This window comes from Chionomys nivalis, chromosome 12 (assembly GCF_950005125.1).
Source record: "Chionomys nivalis chromosome 12, mChiNiv1.1, whole genome shotgun sequence".
NCBI classification, from domain to species: domain Eukaryota; kingdom Metazoa; phylum Chordata; class Mammalia; order Rodentia; family Cricetidae; genus Chionomys; species Chionomys nivalis.
This window is the reverse complement of record NC_080097.1, coordinates 35,313,389-35,335,072: the sequence shown is the minus strand read 5'-3', so window position 1 is coordinate 35,335,072 and position 21,684 is coordinate 35,313,389. Positions and strand designations below refer to the sequence as shown.

The following is a 21,684-nucleotide window of genomic DNA, read 5'->3' as shown; positions in this document are numbered from 1 at the left end:
AGCAGAAGCTTTGCCTTTCCCATATCAAAAACAAGAAAACCCTCCAAACCCAGTGAAGGATATTAATCACTGATTGTACTTTTGAATTTTTGCCTTGTCAAGGAAATGTTAATTTCTGACTTACCTAGTTTTTTTTTTATTTTTTATTGAGTTCTACATTTTTCTCTGCTCTCCCTACCTCTCCCCTCCCCTTCAACCCTCTCCCATGATCCCCATGTTCCCAATTTACTCAGGAGATGCTGTCTTTTTCTATGTAGATTAGATCTATGTTAGACTCTTAGGGTCCTCTCACTGCTGTCTGCTTACCTAGATTATTAAAGAATAACAGTCGATTTCAGAACTGCATATTGAGGTGTACCTTATCAATTCTCACAGCTTAGAAGTGGCCCAGTTTGAGTTTAGGTCAGTAAGTCAAGGAGATCGCCCTCATTCCATCTCTTGGTACGCAGTGCTCAGTGTTTGTGCATTACTTACATGTGAATCATGGTCGGGGAAGAGTAGAGATTTTCAGAAAGATGAATCAAAGTAATTGAGCAACAGCTCCTGAGCTTGCCAGGCAGTTTTCCTTAGGACGTGGGGAGCCCCGTGCTTCTGCCGAATCTCCAGGAAATGATAGCCCTTTTCTGTGGAAAGGACCTATGTTTTCTCTAATAGGCATATTAAGTTTTGCAAACACTTTGAGGAACGCAGTGGCCTTCAGCTTCTCCGAGGTTTCCGCCTTGACCCCCATCAGTTGTGTGTCTTCCACGGTGCACACCCAGCTCATCTTTATCTCTGACATCACACTGAGAAAGTGAGGGAGGCCCTGGAAATACTTTTCCTTACAGTTAAAAAAATGTTTCTTTGATTTCCTAAGGTCAGACATACATGAGACTTGAGCCAGATAGAAATTCCAAAGCATTTTATGAGAAACCCCAGTCCCTGTCCTGAATTCCATGACTGCCTCTCATGTCCCACTTCTCGTCCTAGAGATTTTCTCTTCTAATTCTAGCAGGTTCTTTTGATGCTTGCCTCATGTCATCAGGAAACATGCATCACTGCTGTTTCTTGACTTGCCCGTGTTAGGAACTATGTGTTGATTTCCTACACATAAAGTGAAATGCAGATCTTTGTGCCCCTCTCTCCTCACTGCACACACTTATTTCCATCCCCTTGTTCTCCTAGTATTATCGTATTTGTTGGGTGTTACGGCGTAAACGAACGGCGAACAGAATTAGCCAGGCAAGCTCAATATCAGCTTTAATAAGGGGAGAACTTACAAAACCAAGGTTCCAGCGAAGAGCAGGAAACAAAAGGGACAAACAAGCGCACATGGATGGTTTTATAAGCTTTTGGGGGCCCCGGGGCAAACACCCCTCCCAAACAAGGTGATTGGTTGAGATTCCCCTTCAGTTGGGAATTTTATTGAACTCTTAATTTTGTCAGGACAGTGTAGGGACTATAACTGAGTCATTCAATGTTAAAATAGATTTTTCTCATACACCCTTTTCGTCTTCCCTAAAGTTAGGAATTGCCTCTGTATGAAAGATTTAACTGTAAGTAAAGAAAATAGAGCTAACCGTCAGAGCAGAAATCTGTACAATACTGATGTGAGATCACCGAGGGAGGGGCCCTCTTTTCTCTGTATCAGTCACCTTTTTATCCCAATCGCTTCTCTGTATTGGTGAACTCTCATCTCCTTCAGACGCGTCCTAGTTTTGTGATTCCACGTTCCATCCGGTTCATAGTCTTCCTGTGGTGCACCCTGAACTCCTTTTACATTTGTAGCTCCTGGGCCATCTAGGCCTTCATCTCCTTGGTTTCCTGAGCTTTTCATTATGTAGATGGTAGATAGAGCCCCCTGGCCAGAACGTCTAGTTTTTCTTCTTTTTTATGTTCTATCATCCAATCCATTTGTTATGTTTTCATTAAATTTTCAGAAGCAAGATGTTAGAACAAATGGTCCTTTCTTGTCTGAAATTCTTGTACCTGTTGAGGGGCTGGAAGGACAGCTCAGCAGTTAAGAGCATGCACTGCTCTTGCTGAGGACCTGAGTTTGATGGGCACTTTAACTCCAGTTCTAGGGGATCTGGTATCCTCTTCTGGCCACGGAAGGCAGCACACTGAAGAACATGCACCCATGCATGTAAACATACATACACATAGTTAAAAATAACGTGAGTTATTAAAATACTCTTGTCAGCTCAAAAGCAATTTGGATTCAATTCTTGTTTATGAATAATAGGACTTACTAACAAAAAATGCTTGATTATAGTTATACATTTTTAAAGTTGTAAAGATCTATTCAGGCTAGCAGAAGCTAACGTGAAGATGTATTCTAGCCTCTTTGGCTTTGCTAATTTTGTTACACTTTAGCTATTTAGACAAACTGAGTCATACAAGAAGCTGTGATATTCTGTAAAGGTACCCTATGAAAGGATCAGAAAAATAGCCTTATTTTTCTGGACTATATTTAAAAGTTTATTTTGATACCCAAAATAAGGGATCTTCAATTCCACTTTTTTAATAATTTTTTTAAATTTTATGTTCATTGGTATTTGCCTGCATGTATGTCTCTGTGAGGGTGTCAGATCCCCCAGAACTGGAGTTACAGACAGGTGTGAGCTGTCATGTGGGTGCTGGGAATTGGACCCGGGTCCTCTGCAAGAGCAGCCAGTGCTCTTAGCCTCTGAGCTGTCTCTCCAGCTCCCTTCAATTCAAAATTTAAGGCTCAAATTTAACAGGGATAAAACTCTAACGTTCTAATCTTATAAAAGCTACTGACTTGTTTGTAAACTTTAAAGGTAATTAAGCCATGCAAGTTAGTAGTCAGTCACCTTATAAATGGTCAGATTCCTTCATGTGCTCAGAACCACACTTGTAGTCATGCTGGGTACAAATGTATTCATTTAGAGACAAGTGCCAGCCTTCCGTGTCTGCTGTCACGCGTGAGCCTGAAACAAGTAACTAAACACTGCGCTGTTTAAAAACCAGGTATGCTTGGTAGGTGAGATGACGGCCTCAAACCCCAGAGAAGTCGGCTTTTAGTAAGCCTGAACCTTTAAGCTTGTTTACCCAGCCGGTGTCTTTCTATTTAGGACAGTGCCACCAGCACAGACATTTTGGGGGTAGATAACATCTGTCTGTTGAATGTCTAATTGTTTTCCTTGTCAGCATCCCTCCTTTGTATGCAAGCAGCAGTTATTTCTTCTGATTGAAAGCAGTTCTTGTTAATCACAATACTGAATCTGCTGTACTCAATAGTATGGTAAATTTCGTTACTTCTTCTTGGCTATTTTTCACTTAATATGGTAACTCCTTCCTTTCATAGTCTACCTCGGTTTCATCTAGATCAGTTTCATCCATATCAGTTGGCAGTATTTCTTCCAGGGTTGTTCTGGGGTAATGTATTTACATGTTAATGTGTTGTGATTGCCTAACAGCTTGACTCAAAGGACATCATAGAGTATAAAAAACCAGAAATTTGTACTTAGTGGGGAAATTCACTGCTTTCACGAGTTGTGCTTGTGAATAATTATGACTCATTTTCTGGCATGAGTTGATTCTTCATGTTGTCCACGTCTAGTGCTCTGGGCATTAGCATGTAGGGTGGAAGTTCATGACCTAAGTTACCTGACCTTTCTTTCTGTACTATTTTAGGTGACTAACGACCCGAAAGCTTGTTTTTTACAGTGTTTAAACAAACTCACTTTTGTTTTGATTTATGCCTTATTTTCTTATGGGAGATTTTTAAGAGAAAAATATTAGAAAATTGGCAAGCAGGTTTTCTATTGTTTAAAGAGGGTTTTGGAGGGTGGTCAGAGGTAGTGACTCAGCATAGCGCCAGTGGAATAGCTCCTATAGTCTTGCACAAATAGATAAATCTTAGAAAGAGGTTTCTGAGGACAGTGTCTTCCAGTGTGGGGAGCAGTGCCTCTCAAGGGATAACTGCAAAGCTCCTGGTTTTGTTGAATGTGAATGGCTTAATGGTAATGTAGATCTAAGAACATCTTTCCTTTTCAACCCAGTTGAATGATGGAGGAGTTACTTTTATTTAATAAAGAAACTGCCTTGGCCCATTTATAGGCCAGCCCTTAGGTGGGTGGAGTAAACAAACAAAATGCTGGGAGAAAGAAGCCGAGTGAGGAGTTGCCATGATTCTTCTACTCCAGACAGACGCAGGTTAAGATCTTTCCTGGTAAGCCAGGTCGTGGTACTACACAAAATATTAAAAATGGGTTAGATCAATATGTAAGAGGTAGCCAATAAGAGGCTGGAGCTAATGGGCCAAACAGTGATTAAAAGAATACAGTTTCCATGTAATTATTTCGGGGCATAAGCTAGCCATGTGGGCAGCTGGATGCCGGGGACGCATACCACGACCTGGCTTACCAGGAAAGATCTTAACCTGCGTCTGTCTGGAGTGGAAGAATCATGGCGACTCCTCACTCGGCTTCTTTCTCCCAGCATTTTGTCTGTTTACTCCACCCACCTAAGGGCTGGCCTATAAATGGGCCAAGGCAGTTTCTTTATTAAATGAAAGTAACTCCTCCATCAGTTGAAAATGCATGTTCCTGCTTTGGTTGGAACAGTTTTCCTACCTGTGTTTGGAAAGTGTCCTTAGACTGTCAATAGCAAATGCTTTCCAGTTAGTTCATTGAGAATACAGTGTCCCACATGCAAGAGGGAAAGGTGGAGTTGGCACTCAGGAAATACCTGGATCATAGGACTTTAGTCTTGTCAGGAGTCTGTCTTCTGTGTTGCTTTTGTTTCTAATATCACAACCCATGGTTCCTAGTAGAATGCTTACTTAGTTTTTGTTTTGTTTTTTTGATGCGTGTTTGCCTACATGTATGTATGTCTACCACGTGAGTGTCTGGTATCCATAGAGATCAGAAGAGTTCACTAGGTACCCTGGAACTGGAGTTAGATGGCTGTGATCTACGATGTGGGTGCTAGGAAATGAACGCGGGTCTTCTGCGTGAGCAGTGAGTGTAACTGCTGAGCTGTCTCTCCAGCTTCAGCAAGCGTTTTTGAACAAGTGACTAATCTTAAACTGTGATAGAGTTTTGAAGCCATGGAAAAGTGTTTGGTGACCTTTTAGGATAGCATGATTTCCTTAATAAATGTTGATTAGGAATACCTAGATGTACTTTAATAAAATGATGCCCTGATGACATAGAGTCCCAGAATTAACAGTGATGGTTGTAGGCCCCCCAATCCATTCAACTTCATGCCATGAACCCCGTTTCATATAATGGTATTTATCCCCTTCTTTGTTTACTAATGTTTTTCCCCAAGTTCATACCCTTGATCATGTCAGAGTGGCCAACAGGGCTTAAGATTTTTCTCAGGCAGTCATTCCTAACCACCTTTAGGAATGTTAGAATTTTCTTGTGTTGTGATGCCTATAATGCAGGGACACAGCAATTAAAAACAGTGTGATGACCAGATATATCAAACACCAGCCACACCTACATTTTTTTCAGGATATAAGGACCAAAATAGAACTACTCCTTTTAAGGAGAAAAACTTACTTTTTGGGAAGCAGGAGTATAAAATCTAGGCTACTAAATGTGTTCCTTCCTGCTGCAGCCGATACAGAGAAGCAATATAGATGTGTGGCCTGTTTCTGCATTACTTAGATATGCTCTACTGGCTTTTTTTTAGTGAATGTTTTGTTTTTATTGACTGTATTAAATACTGAAAACAGTTCACAGTCTCTCTTTCCTATTATTTACTGATGAATCATAATAACGTTTGACAGTTCTTAGTAGAGCGCAGTCTTCAGACCTGTTACACTGGTGGAAGACAGTTGTACTGTGAACATTCTGTTTGATCCTCCTAGAAACTGAGCATTTTTTAAACATTTAGTTCATGAAAGAAATGAACAAATTCTAGAGAGATCCCAGATTTTATTTTTTGTGTTTGAGTCCTCACACACAAGCGTGTAGGAAATTCTGATTTTTGAAACTAATCCTGAACACTTTTATGGTTGAGGAAGAATTTTTAAACCCAATCACTGTGCAGTGTGTATTTCCCTTTTATTGTATATTCTGTTTGTCTGTTGATACAGAGAATGCAGCATCTCTAACAGATTCATCCAAGACCAGGTTGACACTCACTTTTGGACAGGAGAATACTTTTAGTTCTTATCCGGATCTTTACGAATTGTCCTAAGTCTAAAGACTTAAGAAAAGAGTCTTTTGATCATGGTGGTTGGATGTAGTAACACACACTTACTTATCTGTTATTTTCTGTCTTCCATGTGCTCTAGATCTTGTACAATGTGCATTAGGAATGCATTCATGCTGTGTAGTTCCTTTCATGGACATGACAGGACGCATAGCCTGTGCTCAGATCTGTGAAACTTGTCAGTTTTGATGTGAGCGTTAGTATTATACCATTTGGTGGCCAATTTTAAACTCTTGTAGCCCACAATCCATGTCATTATAGAAACCTTCTGTGTTAGTTTACTAAGTTATTCAAATGCATATTCAACCGAGAGGTAGCATCATTCCCTTTGAAAGACGGGGCTTACTGAGATCATTCTTTGTCAGTGAGGCTTTGTTTAGGTATAACTGATCTGCAGAACTGCATATTTAGATTATGCCATCTGATCGTTTTACAAATGCTTGTGAATTCATTATCACGTTGAGGACAATGAGCAGATGTATGTTCCACGAAATGCCTTTATACGCTTGTTGAGGCCTCCCTCATGACCCTCTCAACCTCTCTTCTCGTTGTTTCATAGCTTGTTTGTTTTTAAATAATTAACATCACATAGTATGTTTCCCAGCTTTTCTACTCAGTTTCTTTGAGATTATCTGTGTTGAGTAGCAATGGTTCATTCAATTTTATTTTACGATTATGATTACTTTTAGTTTTTTGAAGCAGGGTTTCTCTCTGTAACCCTGGCTGTCCTGGAACTCACTTTAGTAGATCAGGCTGGCCTTGAACACCATCGATCCTCCTACTTCCGCTGAAGAAGTACAAGGATTAAAGGTATAGCCTGCTTCATTCCATTTTATGATGAAGAACATTAGAAAGGATTTACATTCTCAAACTTAACTTGTACCCACAAACATATTAAATCTAGTAGTCTTTCAATGTTTAAAAATACATTTTTATCTTCTAAACTTTTTAATCTTTGGGAAATGATACATGCTTATCAGAAAGGAAAGCTGCATCTTGACTTTTTATTTGTTGTCATTGTTAAATTCTAACAAAGTTGGCCTAACCTTGCTTCTGTATATTTAGAGTGCTTGTTTGTGTATGTGAAGAATTATAGCTTCTTCAGCTTCGGTTTGCTGCTTCACCTTGAAGTTTGTGGCAGATTCTCCTTGCTAATTTACAGACTTAGGAAACTTAGTATCAGGAAATGGCTTGCTGTGTAACTATTGTGTACAAGAAATCCTTCAGGGAGAGCCTAGAAGATTGAAGGTTCTTTTCATCCTGTTATTCAGGGGTTTGGAGACTGTTTTTATCATCAGCATGGACTTCTCTGCCCTGAACATGAGTGCAGTCTTCAGATTGGCCAACTCCCTCCCTCCAATAGAAGAAAGCCAACTGCAGACAGTGTGTGTCCAGGCTGTGACCATCACCATACCCACACTCAAACCACCCAGCTTGCCTCACATCAGTTGCTCTGCTGCTGACTCTGCAGCTTAGCTGTGCTGTGTGTCCTGCTCCTTGGTTCAAACTACACATTAGGCTTCCCCTTGGGAGAACCTGTTGGATTTTGGCTTTTATTCCCCGAGTCACTGTCCCTTGTTGTTCTAAGTGAAAAACTGTGTCTGTAGCTTTAATTTTCTGCAGTTAAGGCAAGCTCTGTACCTCCCCTACCTCCTGCTCAATCCCTGGCTAGGAGTCAGAAGGATCATGGGTGAATCCAGGATTGCTATTGATCCTCAGGAAGTCACCTAGTTAGCAGCTACCTTAGCTGAAGAGAAATGCGGTAGCCTGCCATTTTAGCTTGCCAGTCTTAGGCTCCCATGTGTGGCATCTGCCATAGTAATAATGCCCAACGAGCCCGAGACACTGGCCTGTCTTCAGAGCGTTCAGATCCAGGACATGTGTATCCCTTCACTGCTTTCCAAGAACAACTTTTTTTAAAAATCATCTCCAGGCTCTGCAATGACGTACATACATACGCATATCATACATACATGCATACATCTTTAAAAACAAGATACAGTGAAGTGAAATACCTGCAGATTTGTAGTAATTCATTCAATCTTATATTTCACATGGCAGTCTCCAAAGTTGATTTTTCCCCCTGGTTTACAAATAATGATATGGCCTCAAAATTTTCTGTACTCGTGACTTAGTAGAGCTGCCCTCTGTCTTGATGCAGCTTTCTCCTCCCTGAACTCTTCAAAGTTCTGACTTCCCCCACGCCCATCCACAGAGGCTCCAGCTTCCGTGTCCTGTAACTCTTCATTGCTGCAGTTGCCAGAGAGGGGACATCAGTTCTGTATTTGTAGTTTTGTTTTCCTCAGATCCTTGGCGAGCACCTGAATTTGTAGCTGTTTCCTCTCCGCAAGAAATATATTCTAAGAATTAGTATTACTGGTTATTTTTAGTAGGATTGATAAATTCCACTATCACCCATCTGGTTGGATCATAGTAAGAGGAATTTATTCTTTAACCTCCAGACACTCCAGTGTTTCAGTGCCCAGGAGAAGTGCCACCCCCTTCTCTGTGTCCCGGCATGGTGGCACGCTCCCACAGATTTCCTAGCAGACATCTCTAACGAGACCAGTTTTAAAATTCTAACTGATCGTATCAATGACAAAAGAGTAGTATTTGAGTTCAACTTTTTTCACCTTTTTAATTACTAAATATTCTCTAGCTGATCTAATTATAAATTTAATATGCCCCCATACGCTTTACTTAAATTGTCTATATTTTAAGTCTCCCCACCTCAAGTAATGGCTTTTAGCTTCTCTATGGTTTGTACAGAGTGGGTGTGTTGAGAAGGCTTGGATGACTACACAGACAAGCAGGCTCTATGTAATGGGTATGAACTTGGTGTGATTTTATTTCATGGGATTTCGGAGTTAACACATTACAGAAATGAGAACACATCAAAGCTGTGGTTGTGGGAGGGCTGGGTTTCATAAGCACATGTTGTACTTTGATCAGTGATTTTTTTTTTTCATTCTCTTACTCTTAATTCCAGTCTCTTACTTTTAAGTCTTGGGCTGTTTGTTGTTGTTGTTGTTGTTTTTGTAATTTTTTGAGATAGGGTTTCTCTTAGTACCCCTAGCTGTCCTGGAACTCACTCTGTAGCCCATACTAGCCTCAGATTCACAGAAATCTACCTGCTTCTGCTTCTCAAGTGCTGGGATTAAAAGTGTGCACCACCACTGCCCAGCCCAAAGTCTATTCTTTGGATAACAACTTTGTCTTTATTAGTAGAATGGCCATCTTATTGCTGAGCTCCGTGTCTCACGACCCAGTTTCTATTGCGAATGGTTACATTTTGTTTTCTCCCTCCCTGCTCTAGATCCATTTTTCCTATCCACCCCTCCTTCAGAATCATTGCTTTGGCAGAGCCCCCCGTCATTGGAAGCACCACACAGCAGTGGCTGGGACCTGAATTCTTAACCATGTTCTTTTTCCATCACATGAAGCCGCTTGTGAAAAGTGAAGAAATGGAGGTGATAAAGGAAATGGTAAGAGTGAGGCCTCTTCTCGCCTGGTGCCCCTTGCTGCTCTCGTTTGCAGCTGCCCAGATCCCTGAGGACTGTAGTCCTACAGTTTCCTGACTGGTCACTGAGGCTCCATAGTTTCTGTGAGAGCCATGATTTCACTGTGCACCTTAGCCCGACGTCACATTTGGTTACATCATGCCATTAATATCTCTTTCTTACTCTGTTAAATTGAAATATTAACTTATTACTTAAATAAAAAATTTTCACAATTATAAATTTTTATATGCATTAAATTTTATTATAACTAAAAGAAATATGCATTGTTTGTGCAGATGTTCTTCCGAGTTTATTGAGTTGATCATAACCATCAAATGGGTTTTATTTTTAATTTTGTACTGGGTGTCACTCTGTAGACCATACAGGACTTGAACTATTGACATGCCTTCTGCCTCAGCCTCCCAAGTGCAGAAATTAGAGGCCTAGGGCACCATATCTAACAAGTATTTGTTTAAAAAGTCTTTGAGAAAGAGAGACAACCTAAGCATCCACTTTGTACCCAGGAGTCCTTTAGGCCACGTCGTAGTCAGATGTATTCAAATAATATAATATATGCCTGAAATCACACCAATAATTAGGTAACTACTATAAATTGGCATTTCACTGTATTAGTTTGGGGTTCGTAAGAAAATGCCTCACTTAGATCTGAAGAATTGTGTTGCTCACAGAGCACGGACTGGTGTTCGGTGGTGTGCCAGACACCAGTGTCCTGCCTGTGGTCTGGCTGTATGCCGAGAAAAGAATTGGTTCTATCCTTGGTTTTATTTGCCTGGCTATTTAAATGAATGCCGGGCCTCAGTTGTTTGCTAAGAAGCTGAAGTAGCAACTTCATTCATGACTGAAACATGAACCCAATACTCCAAAGACTTTGTTAAAACGTTTTTCTAAAATTCTTTGCTGAATTGTCCTCATTTCTCCCTGTCTTTCCTTACTTCTCTCATAAAATAGGTCCCAAATGTACCTCAGGACGCTTTGGAGAAATTGCTGTCAGTTACACACAAACTCAGGGAGACCCAGGATCCAACAGTAAGTCTGAGCTCGCCCTGACTTTTTCTGCTCATTACCTGCTCTGTTTTTAGCTGCTGCTTTTCTCCCATATGCTGTGCTTTGCCTTGTACTTAGTGTAACCCCGATGTCAGGGCCTCGAGCATGGTTGTAACTCTTCCTGGCTCAGCCATGGATAATGACTTAGCTTCAGAGGGGCCCTTGAGATCTTGGAGCTCTGCTCTTCCCTCCATCCTATGTACAGAGGAGCAGCCTCTATTTTTTAAGTTCTGGCTTTAAACTATTGCCTATGCCTTTATCTTCAGCTTCCACTGTATCTTTGCTAATAGATTGGGCTTCTATTTCAGGAGAAAGACACTCATTCTCTATAAAAAAAAAAAAAAAAAAAAAAAAATTGGGGGTGGGGTGGTCAGAGGACAATTTATAGGAATCCATTTCTCTCCCACCATGTGGGTTCCAGGGATAGCCTTCAGGTTGTCAGACTTGGCAGCAGGGCACCTTTACCCACAGCAAAGAGCCATCTTGTTCACCCAAGGGCAGTAATTCTCTCTTTGCTTTTATCTGTAAAATGTGAATACCAGCAAATTCCTCATAAGAAGGGTGCAATGATTAAATATAAGCACATATGTTTTAAAATATCCACTTAATAGCTGCTTAATGACTACCAACTTATTATTATTATTATTATTATTATTATTATTTTGTTTTTTTGAGGCAGGGCTTCTCTGTAACTTTGGAGCCTGTCCTGGAACTTGCTTTTGTAGCTGGCCTCGAACTCACAGAGATCCTGCCTCTGCCTTCCAAGTGCTGGGATCAAAGGTGTGTGCCACCACTGCCCAGTTGAATACTAACTTCTTTGACTGTTGAACTGGCTACTTCGGGATCATTATAAACTCAGCATATATATCTTTCTCTTAAATAACTATGCTTAAACTTGTTCCTGATCTCACTGCTGACTGATAATCATCTACTGAATGGCCTAAAGCCGAAGCCTTGACATCATTACTGCTCTGTGCTTTCCTGATATCGCCACTGACTCTGGCAGCAGGTCCCTCTCTCCAGTTAGCCCCATGAGTTTGAATCTGCTGTTACCTGCAGCTGACAATTGTCCTTATATCAACTTTCCAGATGTTGGACCTGGAATATTACTTTCATTTATTGACCCTTCACCAGCCATTCTCACTCTGCATGGCTTACTGTTAGCTTTCTGCAGAAGCTTAACAAATTACCACTATTATTTTTAACAAATCATGGCTTAATGAAATGTTTAATTGGAACTGTAGAATTTTGAAGTCAGTATCACTGAGCCAACGTGGAAGTGCAAACCTGGACTCCTGGGAGGCTCCAGGGAGACCCTATTCTTTGTTCCTTCTAACTTTGGGTGATTTCTACCTGCATTCTTTGACTTAGGGTTCCATGGTACCCTTCCTCTATATTCCCATCACCCCTGGTGTTTCTGTGTTGAATTTTCTTCTGTCCCCTCTTACAGATATATAAGATTACATTTAGGGGCCACCAAATTAATCCATTATCTGTCCTTCTTTTAGAAATTCTTTTTTGTTTCTTTTGTGGGGATGTGTTTCAAGATAGGGTTTGTCTATAGCTTTGGAGCCTGTCCTGGAACTTGCTGCATAGACCAGACTGGCCTCAAACTCACAGAGATCCACCTACCTGTCTCGGCCTCTCAAGTGCTGGGATTAAGGCGTGTGCTACTCCCACCCAGCCCTTATAGAAATTCTTAATCTCATCTGCAAAGACAATCGACCCATAGAAAGTAACATTCATAAGCTAAAGCAATTAGTTTGTGCAAACGCTTGCCTGCATACACTCGTGTGTGTGTGTGTGTGTGTGTGTGTGTGTGTGTGTGTGTGTGTTGGACATGGATGATTTTCCCTGTTGCCACAGTTCTCCTGCTAGTTAACTCTAGGACCTCATCTCATCTTTCCTCATTTACTCTTCAGCTTTGTTATTTTATTTGCTTTTTCTAAGTTTTAAAATTTATTCTTTAATAATTTTTATACAAATACAATGTATTTAGATTATATCTCCCTCACTCCTCCCACCTGCCACCTCTAGCTCTTCCCGTACCTCCAGTCCCCATTCCAACTTCATGTTATTGTCATCATTATTTTTCTTTTCTTCCTCTTCCCCTCGTCCTCCTCTATATCTCACTGAGTCCAATTAGTGCTGACCATGTGCACATGGCTGTTGGGTACCATCCACTACAGTGTGCATGTGTGTGTGTGTGTGTGTTTGTGTGCATGAGAGTGTGTGCATGTATGTGTGAGAAAGAGTGAATGAGTGTGTGTGCACGTGTATGTGTGTGTGTGGGGGGGTCTCATTTAGGACTGAGCGCTCCCAGTTACTTATTCTTTACCTTTTGAGCAGTTTTTAATTTCTAAACTAACTACCATCCACCACATGAAGAAATATCTCTGAGTAGAGGTAAGGCTTGCGCTAGTCACTGGACATAAGAACAAATATTTGGAAGGTAGATTGACATTATGCCCTTTTAACCAAACAGTAGTAGTAGGGCCTGTGACTTCCACAGCCCCTAACTCTGGCCAACTGTGCAATACCAGATCTGAGTTCCCTCCTGTGGAATAGGCCTTGTATCTAGTCGCAGTGCTGTTGGTTATCCATAACAGCCGTGCCACTATTGCCTCATTGCATGCATCTCACCAGCCTGGGCGTTTTAATTTTCAGGGTTCACAGCTGGCTAAGACTACTGAATGCTTTTCTTCCCTCTCAATCTTCAAAGTACTTTCTGGCCCTGTGAAAGCTAGCTAGCAGGCAGTCTTTCCTGTTCTTGCACACACTAGTGCCTGCCTTGAGATGGTAACATAAGGCTTTTCCTCACCTTAGTGGCTTTAGGTTTGTTCCCTTGCCCTCTTAGTTTGCTCAGATGTCACATTTCCAGCCAGTCTTTTCCAGGTCCCTGTGATTCAGAGGCGATTGCCTTGCCATGTCATTGTCATCTTACCCCCACCTCAGGTCTTCATAGAGCTTAGGACCGTGGTCAGCACAGACATGCCTTAGTCACTTGGTGGTCTGCTCTTGGTGTTTCTTTGCTTGTAGTACAGTCAGTAGTCAGCAGACACCTGCTAGAAGACCGAATAAGCGGACACCCACGTTGTCCTTGGAGTGGCCTTTGCCGGTGCATCTCCAGAGTCCCTTCTGCTCTGCGCACTGGTTAAGGCATCCACTGCCTTTGTCTGTAGACTGAGGACAGCACATGAAGTGTGACTCGGCTGCTCTGCCAGTCCCATTGCCTCGGCTGTTGCCGAAGCCCCTCAGCTCTGCCTACACTTAGCTTGGTGCTATTTTAACTCTAGCACCCATTAAAATGTCTGCTTTAGAAATGCCTGGAATGTCCTTCCTCTCCATTAATGTGTTCCTCTGATCTCTTATTCTGCTAGATTGCAATCTCAGTCCCCTAAGCAGAAGTTACTTGTGCCTCGTGGTCTGCTTTTGTGACCCTAGCAAATACCCAGGACATTGACTGATCACAGTTACCTTGAAGCTTATTTTTAGCTCTTCAATTAGAACTTCAACTCCCCAAGCTTGTTCAGTCTCCTCTGACTTCCTAACCTGGATCCTGACAGATAATAGATACTAAAATCCTTGAGGAATGAATGGAAAATTAATTAATTACTAATATATTAAGATATCCTCTCCAGGTGCTTCTCTTCTGGTAGTGCTACTTTTTTTTTATAAGAAAAGTAATTCTTTGAGAAGAAGAAAAGAAACATTATTTTCATTTCTTATGAGATCTTTTGTAATTTTAAGCAGTTGAGGTACTAATAATTGTGCTAACATGAAAACCCTTTGAGTGTGCTCTTAACTTGCATAACCATGGTAACCAAGGGAATGTACTTCACACTCTCGCCCTCCTTTCTTCAAGATAAAGTTGCAGTTAGAAATTTGATAATGCAATGTTAAATACACTAGGACTTTTTAAATTAAAATACATGCTGAATTTTTAATTGAAAGTCCAAGAGCAGGAGTTACTGAGTGATTTATTCACCATTGACATGGCTCAACAGAAACAGTTCTGGTGGTTTAAGCAGTTTTGTTGTTGTAAAGAAGTCAGTGCTGTCCAGAGAAGGAATTACTCTTCTTGGAGCCTGTAATAAGACGTCAGGGTTGCCTGAGGTGAGGTGGGAAGCCCACGTAGCATTAACTTACAAGACTGTGATGTTGGATCCTAGGAAGTTCCCTTAGTTTACTATGACTGTTGGAAGAGTCATGTTGGGGTCCATTTGTCAGAGATGTGTGGTTAAAATAGGAACTTTTCATAATCTGTGAGATTACAGATGGGAATTCCTGAATCCTCTGCTTTCTGGAATAGTAGTAAATGCTTATCCACAGTCCTTTCTTCTTCCTTGTTTGCCACTTAACAAGGATTGAGGTCATTTGCTGCCACTTTTCTTTCCCATCTTGGTGTCATAGCCATCCTGTAGGTCTTTTTGAGGGATCCTATTGAAGTAGCGTCTCTTTCTGGTCTCAGTTGTCTCTAGCCCTCTTTCCCACATTATTGACAGTCAAGTCAGGCCTTAGAGCAGTGTTGTTTTGGTAAAGTTCCCACACTGCTCTGCACATAACACTACTGCTGCCATTAGAAATGAGGCTCACGTCATTTATGGAGTCATTCGTGATCCACGGTTATTTGAAAGCAAGCCGTCTGGAAGGTGGCATGGTAGAGTCGGGCCGACAGCTCAGGACTACTTTAAGCCCTGGTAGCATTTGTTAGTGTGTTTTTCTTTTAACTTATTTTAGCACTAAAGCATGTGTTATTTTTAATTGAAGTGTATTGTTATTTCTATTTAAATATTTTCTATGTCTAGAATGCACATTTATTGAAAACAAGTATTCAGGATTCATCAAATGTTTGTGTGTAAAGAGTTTGTTGAAATTTGTTTAAAGAGGGGGAAATATCGGAGACTTTGGTCATGTTCCTGACCTGGTCCCAAAGGGTGTGTACGTCATACTGTCACTGAAACACGACACTAGTGGCAGCAGACCCACGTGCCATAGCGCTGTGACGTGCTTGACAGTGGGTCATCGATGCTCCGTTTGGGGTCTCACAGCGCTCACCTCATGCAAGCATGTCTTGAACGATTTCCCTTGTCCATTTTGAGCCCTTTAATCCAGTGCTTCCTCTTGCCCCTAAGGTGCTCAGGGTCCCTTTGCTGCCCTCATCACCCCTTGTAACAGTTCACTCTGGCCTGCAGTGCCCCCTCAGGTCAAATAGCTTCAAATGGGTTTCATTCCACTGGATTAGTTAAACCATGCTGTTGATCTGAGCTGTGAACTAGGTCAGTAATCTGATTATTATTAGATTACTATAATAATCTAATTCACTAAAATTATGTCAGCGCCTCTTTGTGGATGTGTCTGGCTGCTTTTGCTGTGAGGAGGCCGGTCTGGCTCATCTGTCATTTGTGGGGCATCCTTATCTCTGTCATTTATGGGCACCCCCATCATCTCTGTCATTTGTGGGGCACCCCCATCATCTCTGCCATTGGTTGGGCATCCTTATCTCTGCCATTTGTGGGACACCCCCATCTTCTCTGCCATTTCTGGGGCACCCCTATACTCTCTGGCATTTGTTGGGCCCCCTGTTATCTCTATCATTCTGGAGTTAGCCCTGTTTTTCTGACCTGTGCTAATTGCTGTAGAATCATTTTAGAATTTAATCATAGGGGACGATGCTGTTAGTGTCATCTTAAAGATGAGAAAACAGCCTCGAGAAGTGAAGTCATTAGTCAACATCACATGCCTCATGAGAATCTGACTTGTCTAAGTGTGAAGCCAGTGAGCAGTAATGTCTTACTGTGCTGCCTGCCAAGAGGATTTCACGCTCAAGTCGATGGGTAGTCATGAGTGCTTACCAAGGCCTTAGCCCTGTATTAGCCACTGCAGTAGTGAAATGTGGGGCAAGTGAGGATAACGAAATTATTGCAACAGTATTAAGGGCTCCAACAGCAATCTGCCACTGAGGTGGTAAACCAGTTGGCATCTTTGTGGTCAGCAACCTACACTGTCCACAATTCCTTTCTTCTGTTTGAGAAACCATAGATTTGCTTAGAGCTCTAAGCATTTTCAGAATATCTTAACAAGTCAGCTGTGTGAAGAAGAAAAGCCAGAATAGCTGATTGTACGTAAGAGATGTTTGTGAGGCAGGTGTAACCTGCGTTTAGAACAGCCTTCCCACCTTGCCTCCCACCCCACTGAATGACTGCAATTGAATTTAATTGATAAACACCTTCTATAGAGTAGTAAAACTATTCTGAAGGCTATTTCAAGTGTAAGTTGGATTCTGTTCATTTTTATTCATAACTCATTCCTTGCATGTATGTAAGTTTGGCCTTGTCCCTCAGGACTAGTGAATTGTACTGTGACTTCCATCTATGGGGTGGGCAGGAACCAGCTGAATGAAGTGAGATTCTTAGCAGACTGTCTTTGCCTTTTCCTAGGCACAATCCCTGGCAGCATCGCTCTCCACCCGGCAGCTGCTGCGGATCGCTCGCCGGCTGTCGCAGTATCCCAATGAGAATCTTCATGATGCCATTACTAAAGCCTGCCTTTCCAGGTAATCATATTCGCCTTTTGCCACAGTTCAAGTCTCTGATCCTCTTCTAGAATGGTCCCATCAGCTGAAGTGACAGTCTCTGTCCACAGTCTGTATTGTAGTAACCACATAGTGTTTCAGTCTGGCTCTGTTATTAGAATAGACTTCATATGATATATTCACGTAGGCATAAAGGCAGTTTTAAGATACCTTAGTGGTAGAGCATTCCCTGAGTTCAGTCACTAGTGCCAAAACAAAATAAGAATGAATTGAATACATTTCACAAGTATTTTATAAATGGGAAAACGGTTTTAGTCTCTTCCTTGGATCATACAATAGTAAATGCACGTTTGAGATTGCATGCTCATTCATGGGTCTTCTGCGCTAGGTTCGCTAAGTGTTGTGTTGCTACTTCCCAAATTTGTTCTGGAACTTTTTGTCTTGATAATACTGATTCTATAGTTAAATTTAATAAAAGTAACACCTTTTCAGTGTATACTAATAGTTTACATACCAATTGGGAAGTGTTTATTAAAAATTGGCTTGCAGAATTTTCTCACAAAATCATGTTTGTATGAAGTTATTTAAAATATTAATAAGGGCCGGAGAGATAGCTCAGTGATTAAGGGCACTAGATGTTCTTGCAGAAGAACCAGGTTCAATTCCCAGCGACCACATTACAGCTCACAACTGTCTGTAACTCCAGTCATGGGGGATCTAGTGTTTTCTTCTGGCTTCCTTGGGCACCAGGTACACATATGGTACACAGACAATACCAGCAGGCAAAAACAACCATATATGTAAAATAAAATTTTAAAGAGAATATATTCTCTAACCAATGTGGTGGTACATGCTCTTTAATCCCAGCACTAGGGTGGTGGGATCTCTGGGTTCGAGGCCAGCCTGGTCTACAGAGGGAGTTCTAGGACAGCCAGGGCTGCACAGAGAAACCCTGTCCGAAAAACAAAAAATTAATAAGAAAAGATTAATAACAGTTCTGAATAGGCATAGAGAGTTTTCTCTTAGATTATTCATATATACTTTAATCCACTATTTTCATTTCTTTGATAAGATTATTTTAATCATATTAATTATGCTTATCATCCACTCATTCCTTGATAAGAAGAAATAAAAGGAGACTCTGATTTGGTTTAGAAAATTTGTAATCGTCTTTTGTAACACTTCAGAGTACTAGGCAGCCTTTCTTGTAAACACCTTGTGCTGTGACCGGACTTCTCTCTCCCTGCAGTGCATCCAGCTGAGCTAAGCCTGTCTGCAGCATGATTCCTTGAACAGCTCATAGTTATAAGAGATCCCATCCTTGTGTTTTAAACAGAACAATATTAGAGATATAAACAATTTTTGATGCAAAAAAGCATAAACTGCATATTTTAAAGTCATAAGGTAGCAGAAAGTACAGTTATCCCCTTTACTTAGAGCATATTTTGCTTATAGGTCTGAGAGCAGAGATGCAGATACATGGTACTCAGCAAAGCAGGCAGTGTAGAAGATTAGGGGAATAGAACATGGTGGATATGTTAGAATACAACAGTCACCACAGCCTGTAAAATAATGCTGCCTGTTGAACCAGCTACTAGATCTTCTTAAGAAACTAATAGTGCATCAAGAAGTAAGAATTAATCTAATAAATGAAGAAGAATCAAAGTCAGGAGAATAAATATCAAACAGCCCCAAGTTGTAAGAATGTGGAAAGGTAAAGTTGAAAATAACCCAAGAGTCCATTGACTGCTGAATAGATGAATTAAGTGTGAGGCATTCATTCAATAGGATATGATTCAGTAGTAATACACATAAAGTAAAAATACGTTGAAAATGTAAACGGTTGAGAGTAGAACAAAACATAGCATAGTTTTCTGCAGCTTGGGGTACTGGGAAATAGAGTGCCTTTGAAGTAGCAAAATGTTCTCAAATTGAGACAAACCTGGCGTCTCTGGACACTAGTCAAACAAGGGGTGCACAGACATAATAAGCAGGTAAAACACTTAGACATAATAATGATTTTCTTAAGTTACACTATTCTTGAGAAAGAAATATGTAGGAGATTTGACAGATAGGACATTCAGAAATAGAAATCCAGGAACTCAAAGTAGAACATTTGAAATTACCTAATGGGCATTCTTCAGAAGGTGTAAACGTTAGGAAAGTTTAAAACTAGGATAAAGGAAACCAGGAGTTGGTGAATTTGAAAGAAAAACTGAACAAAAAAAAAATGAAATCAAAGTTTTGAAATAAACCTAGCTGATAGCAGTCAGGATAGAGTTGTAGGAGCACCGCAGTGATGGAAGCTGGCACCAAAGATCCAACCATGCAGGGCTGCCAGCAAAGGAAGATACCAGGAGAAAGACTGACATCGGCCTGATGGGACTTCTGTTGGTTTTGCTGGGGATTGAGCCCAACATCCTGTGCTTGCTAAACTATACCCCAATCTCCTGAAAGAATAAGAGATGGGAATTATTTCAGCAGATTTCAGCTAAGAGTGTTCTAGAACTGTAAAGTATGAGTTTGTGTTGAAATGTGTCTGTTCACGAATGGGGCAAAGTAAAACAAATTCCCATGGCCTGACATAAGGACAGTGCTAAACGTTTCCAGAGGAAAAGCCTACAAGGGAGCGAGGATCAGACTGATGACTTGAGAGCAGCAACAGTAAATTCCAGAAGGATTAGATGTCCTATTTTTAAGTTACTGTCATATAAGTGAGAAAAAGAGATTTGATGAAACCTAATTTCCCAGCCATAACCGAACTCTTAGTGAACCAGGAATATTCTTAGTAAACCATGGGTAAACACAAAGTTTTTCAGCCTGATAAGGACTGCTGCAAATTTAAGCAGCAAACATTTCTCCTGGTAAAATACTTGGCATATTTCCTTAAACATTAGGAGAAAATGAATATATTATCTTCCACATTTTCTTCCAGTACCCAAGATAACATGATTGGTTATGGTAAAAGTATCCAAGAGGCAATCATGTAAGTTGCTAGAGCCAACAGTCTAATGAAGTTCTTTGTGTGCTCAGATCGATGACATTCTTGTACTTTTGCAACTGTGAGTCAATTAAATCAGACATACAGTCTTTCTGTAGAAGGCAGAATCAATCTATTGATGGCCGTCAGAGGGAAGCCGTCCTTGGGCCTGCACAGGAGAGGAGATTGACTGCTGGAAAATGCACTCCTCACAGTCTGCGTGTGCGGTCAGAATCCCACAGTATGAGCTGGAGAAGTCACTCTCAAGTAGGCACGGAAATAGAAAGTTCCAAAAGTAGCTAAGGAAAATGTGAGGGAGGTATATGTCTGTGCAGGAAGATACTGTCTTTCGTGTCGTGGCATTCCTCATAACCATGTTGCTCCAGGGAGACTACGAAACTATAGAAGCCACAGACTTGTGGAGCTTAGTCTATGTGAAAAGTATCATTTTTAATGTAGAAATGGATGATACGCCAACAAAGGGTTAAAATTAACCCCTTCCCATTGTTTAATAAAAAACGTAAACTCTGGATATGTGCCAGTGGGCTGTAACTACTGTGAGGGTTAAAAGCCACCACCTGGGAGCAGGTCTGACCAGAGATGGACTAGCACCCAGAGCCTGCAGGCTCGAAAGGAAAGGAGTCCATCCCAGCTGGGCAAGATTCAGATAGGCGGGGATGCAGAGAATGAGCGATTCCAGTATCCCGTTAACACTTGGGGAGATGCTGACCGCTTTATTTGTTAGGGAAGTCGAACTTGAAATAAGACTGGTTACCATTCTATACTTATTTTTTTTTTTAAAAAAAAATATTCTCTGAAGTTTTCTGGAATGTTGACATACTTCAGAGTAAGTAGTGTTATTATCAAAGGCCGCAGTAAAGACCTGCCTTGTTATCCTCTTGTGATCCACGGAAATGGAAGCTAACACTTGCAGCCTCTCGCCCATGCATCATCTGTTGACTTTACGGCAGCTGCAGTCGGGCATCTTCCTGCCAGCCTCAGAGTAACACAGAAGCAGGAAAGAAACAAAAAGACTATTGGTTCATTTTTTTTTCCTTTTAAATAACCTTTCATGTTGAGGCAATGAAAAGGAACTAATTTTATTGAGAATTTCAGGCAAAAATGAAAAGAGTTCCATAAACTACCAGTGAAGCCTTCTGGGAGTAGCTGCAATTAGGAGAGGCAGCTCTAGCTGCCCAGCCCTGCGCTGTGGCCCGCTCCCACTCCTGGTCCTCCCCTTCTGCTCTACGTATAACTCCAGGGGCTGCTGCCTTCCATTTCTAGGTGCTCCAAACCCGTTCATTTGAGTCCTAAAAGTGCCTCTTTTGTAGGACTAAAGGGCTATAAAGGAGTTCTACTGTGTTCTTTATTTTATGTTACATTGACTTATGCACTTCTAAAAAAAATTTGAGGAATTGATTCTTTCGTGG

The 21,684-nt window shown here is 41.1% G+C and overlaps 1 protein-coding gene across 2 annotated transcripts in view; it reads left to right on the top strand.

Moving 5' to 3' along the window:
* Vwa8 (von Willebrand factor A domain containing 8) overlaps window positions 1-21,684 on the top strand; it is a 320,343-nt gene that overhangs the window by 120,179 nt on the left and 178,480 nt on the right. For both annotated transcript variants that reach the window (XM_057786174.1, XM_057786175.1), the window contains 3 exons: window positions 9,491-9,659; window positions 10,644-10,721; window positions 17,180-17,295. In XM_057786174.1, the coding sequence (XP_057642157.1) occupies window positions 9,491-9,659; window positions 10,644-10,721; window positions 17,180-17,295 (363 nt within the window). The remainder of the gene's footprint in view (window positions 1-9,490; window positions 9,660-10,643; window positions 10,722-17,179; window positions 17,296-21,684) is intronic.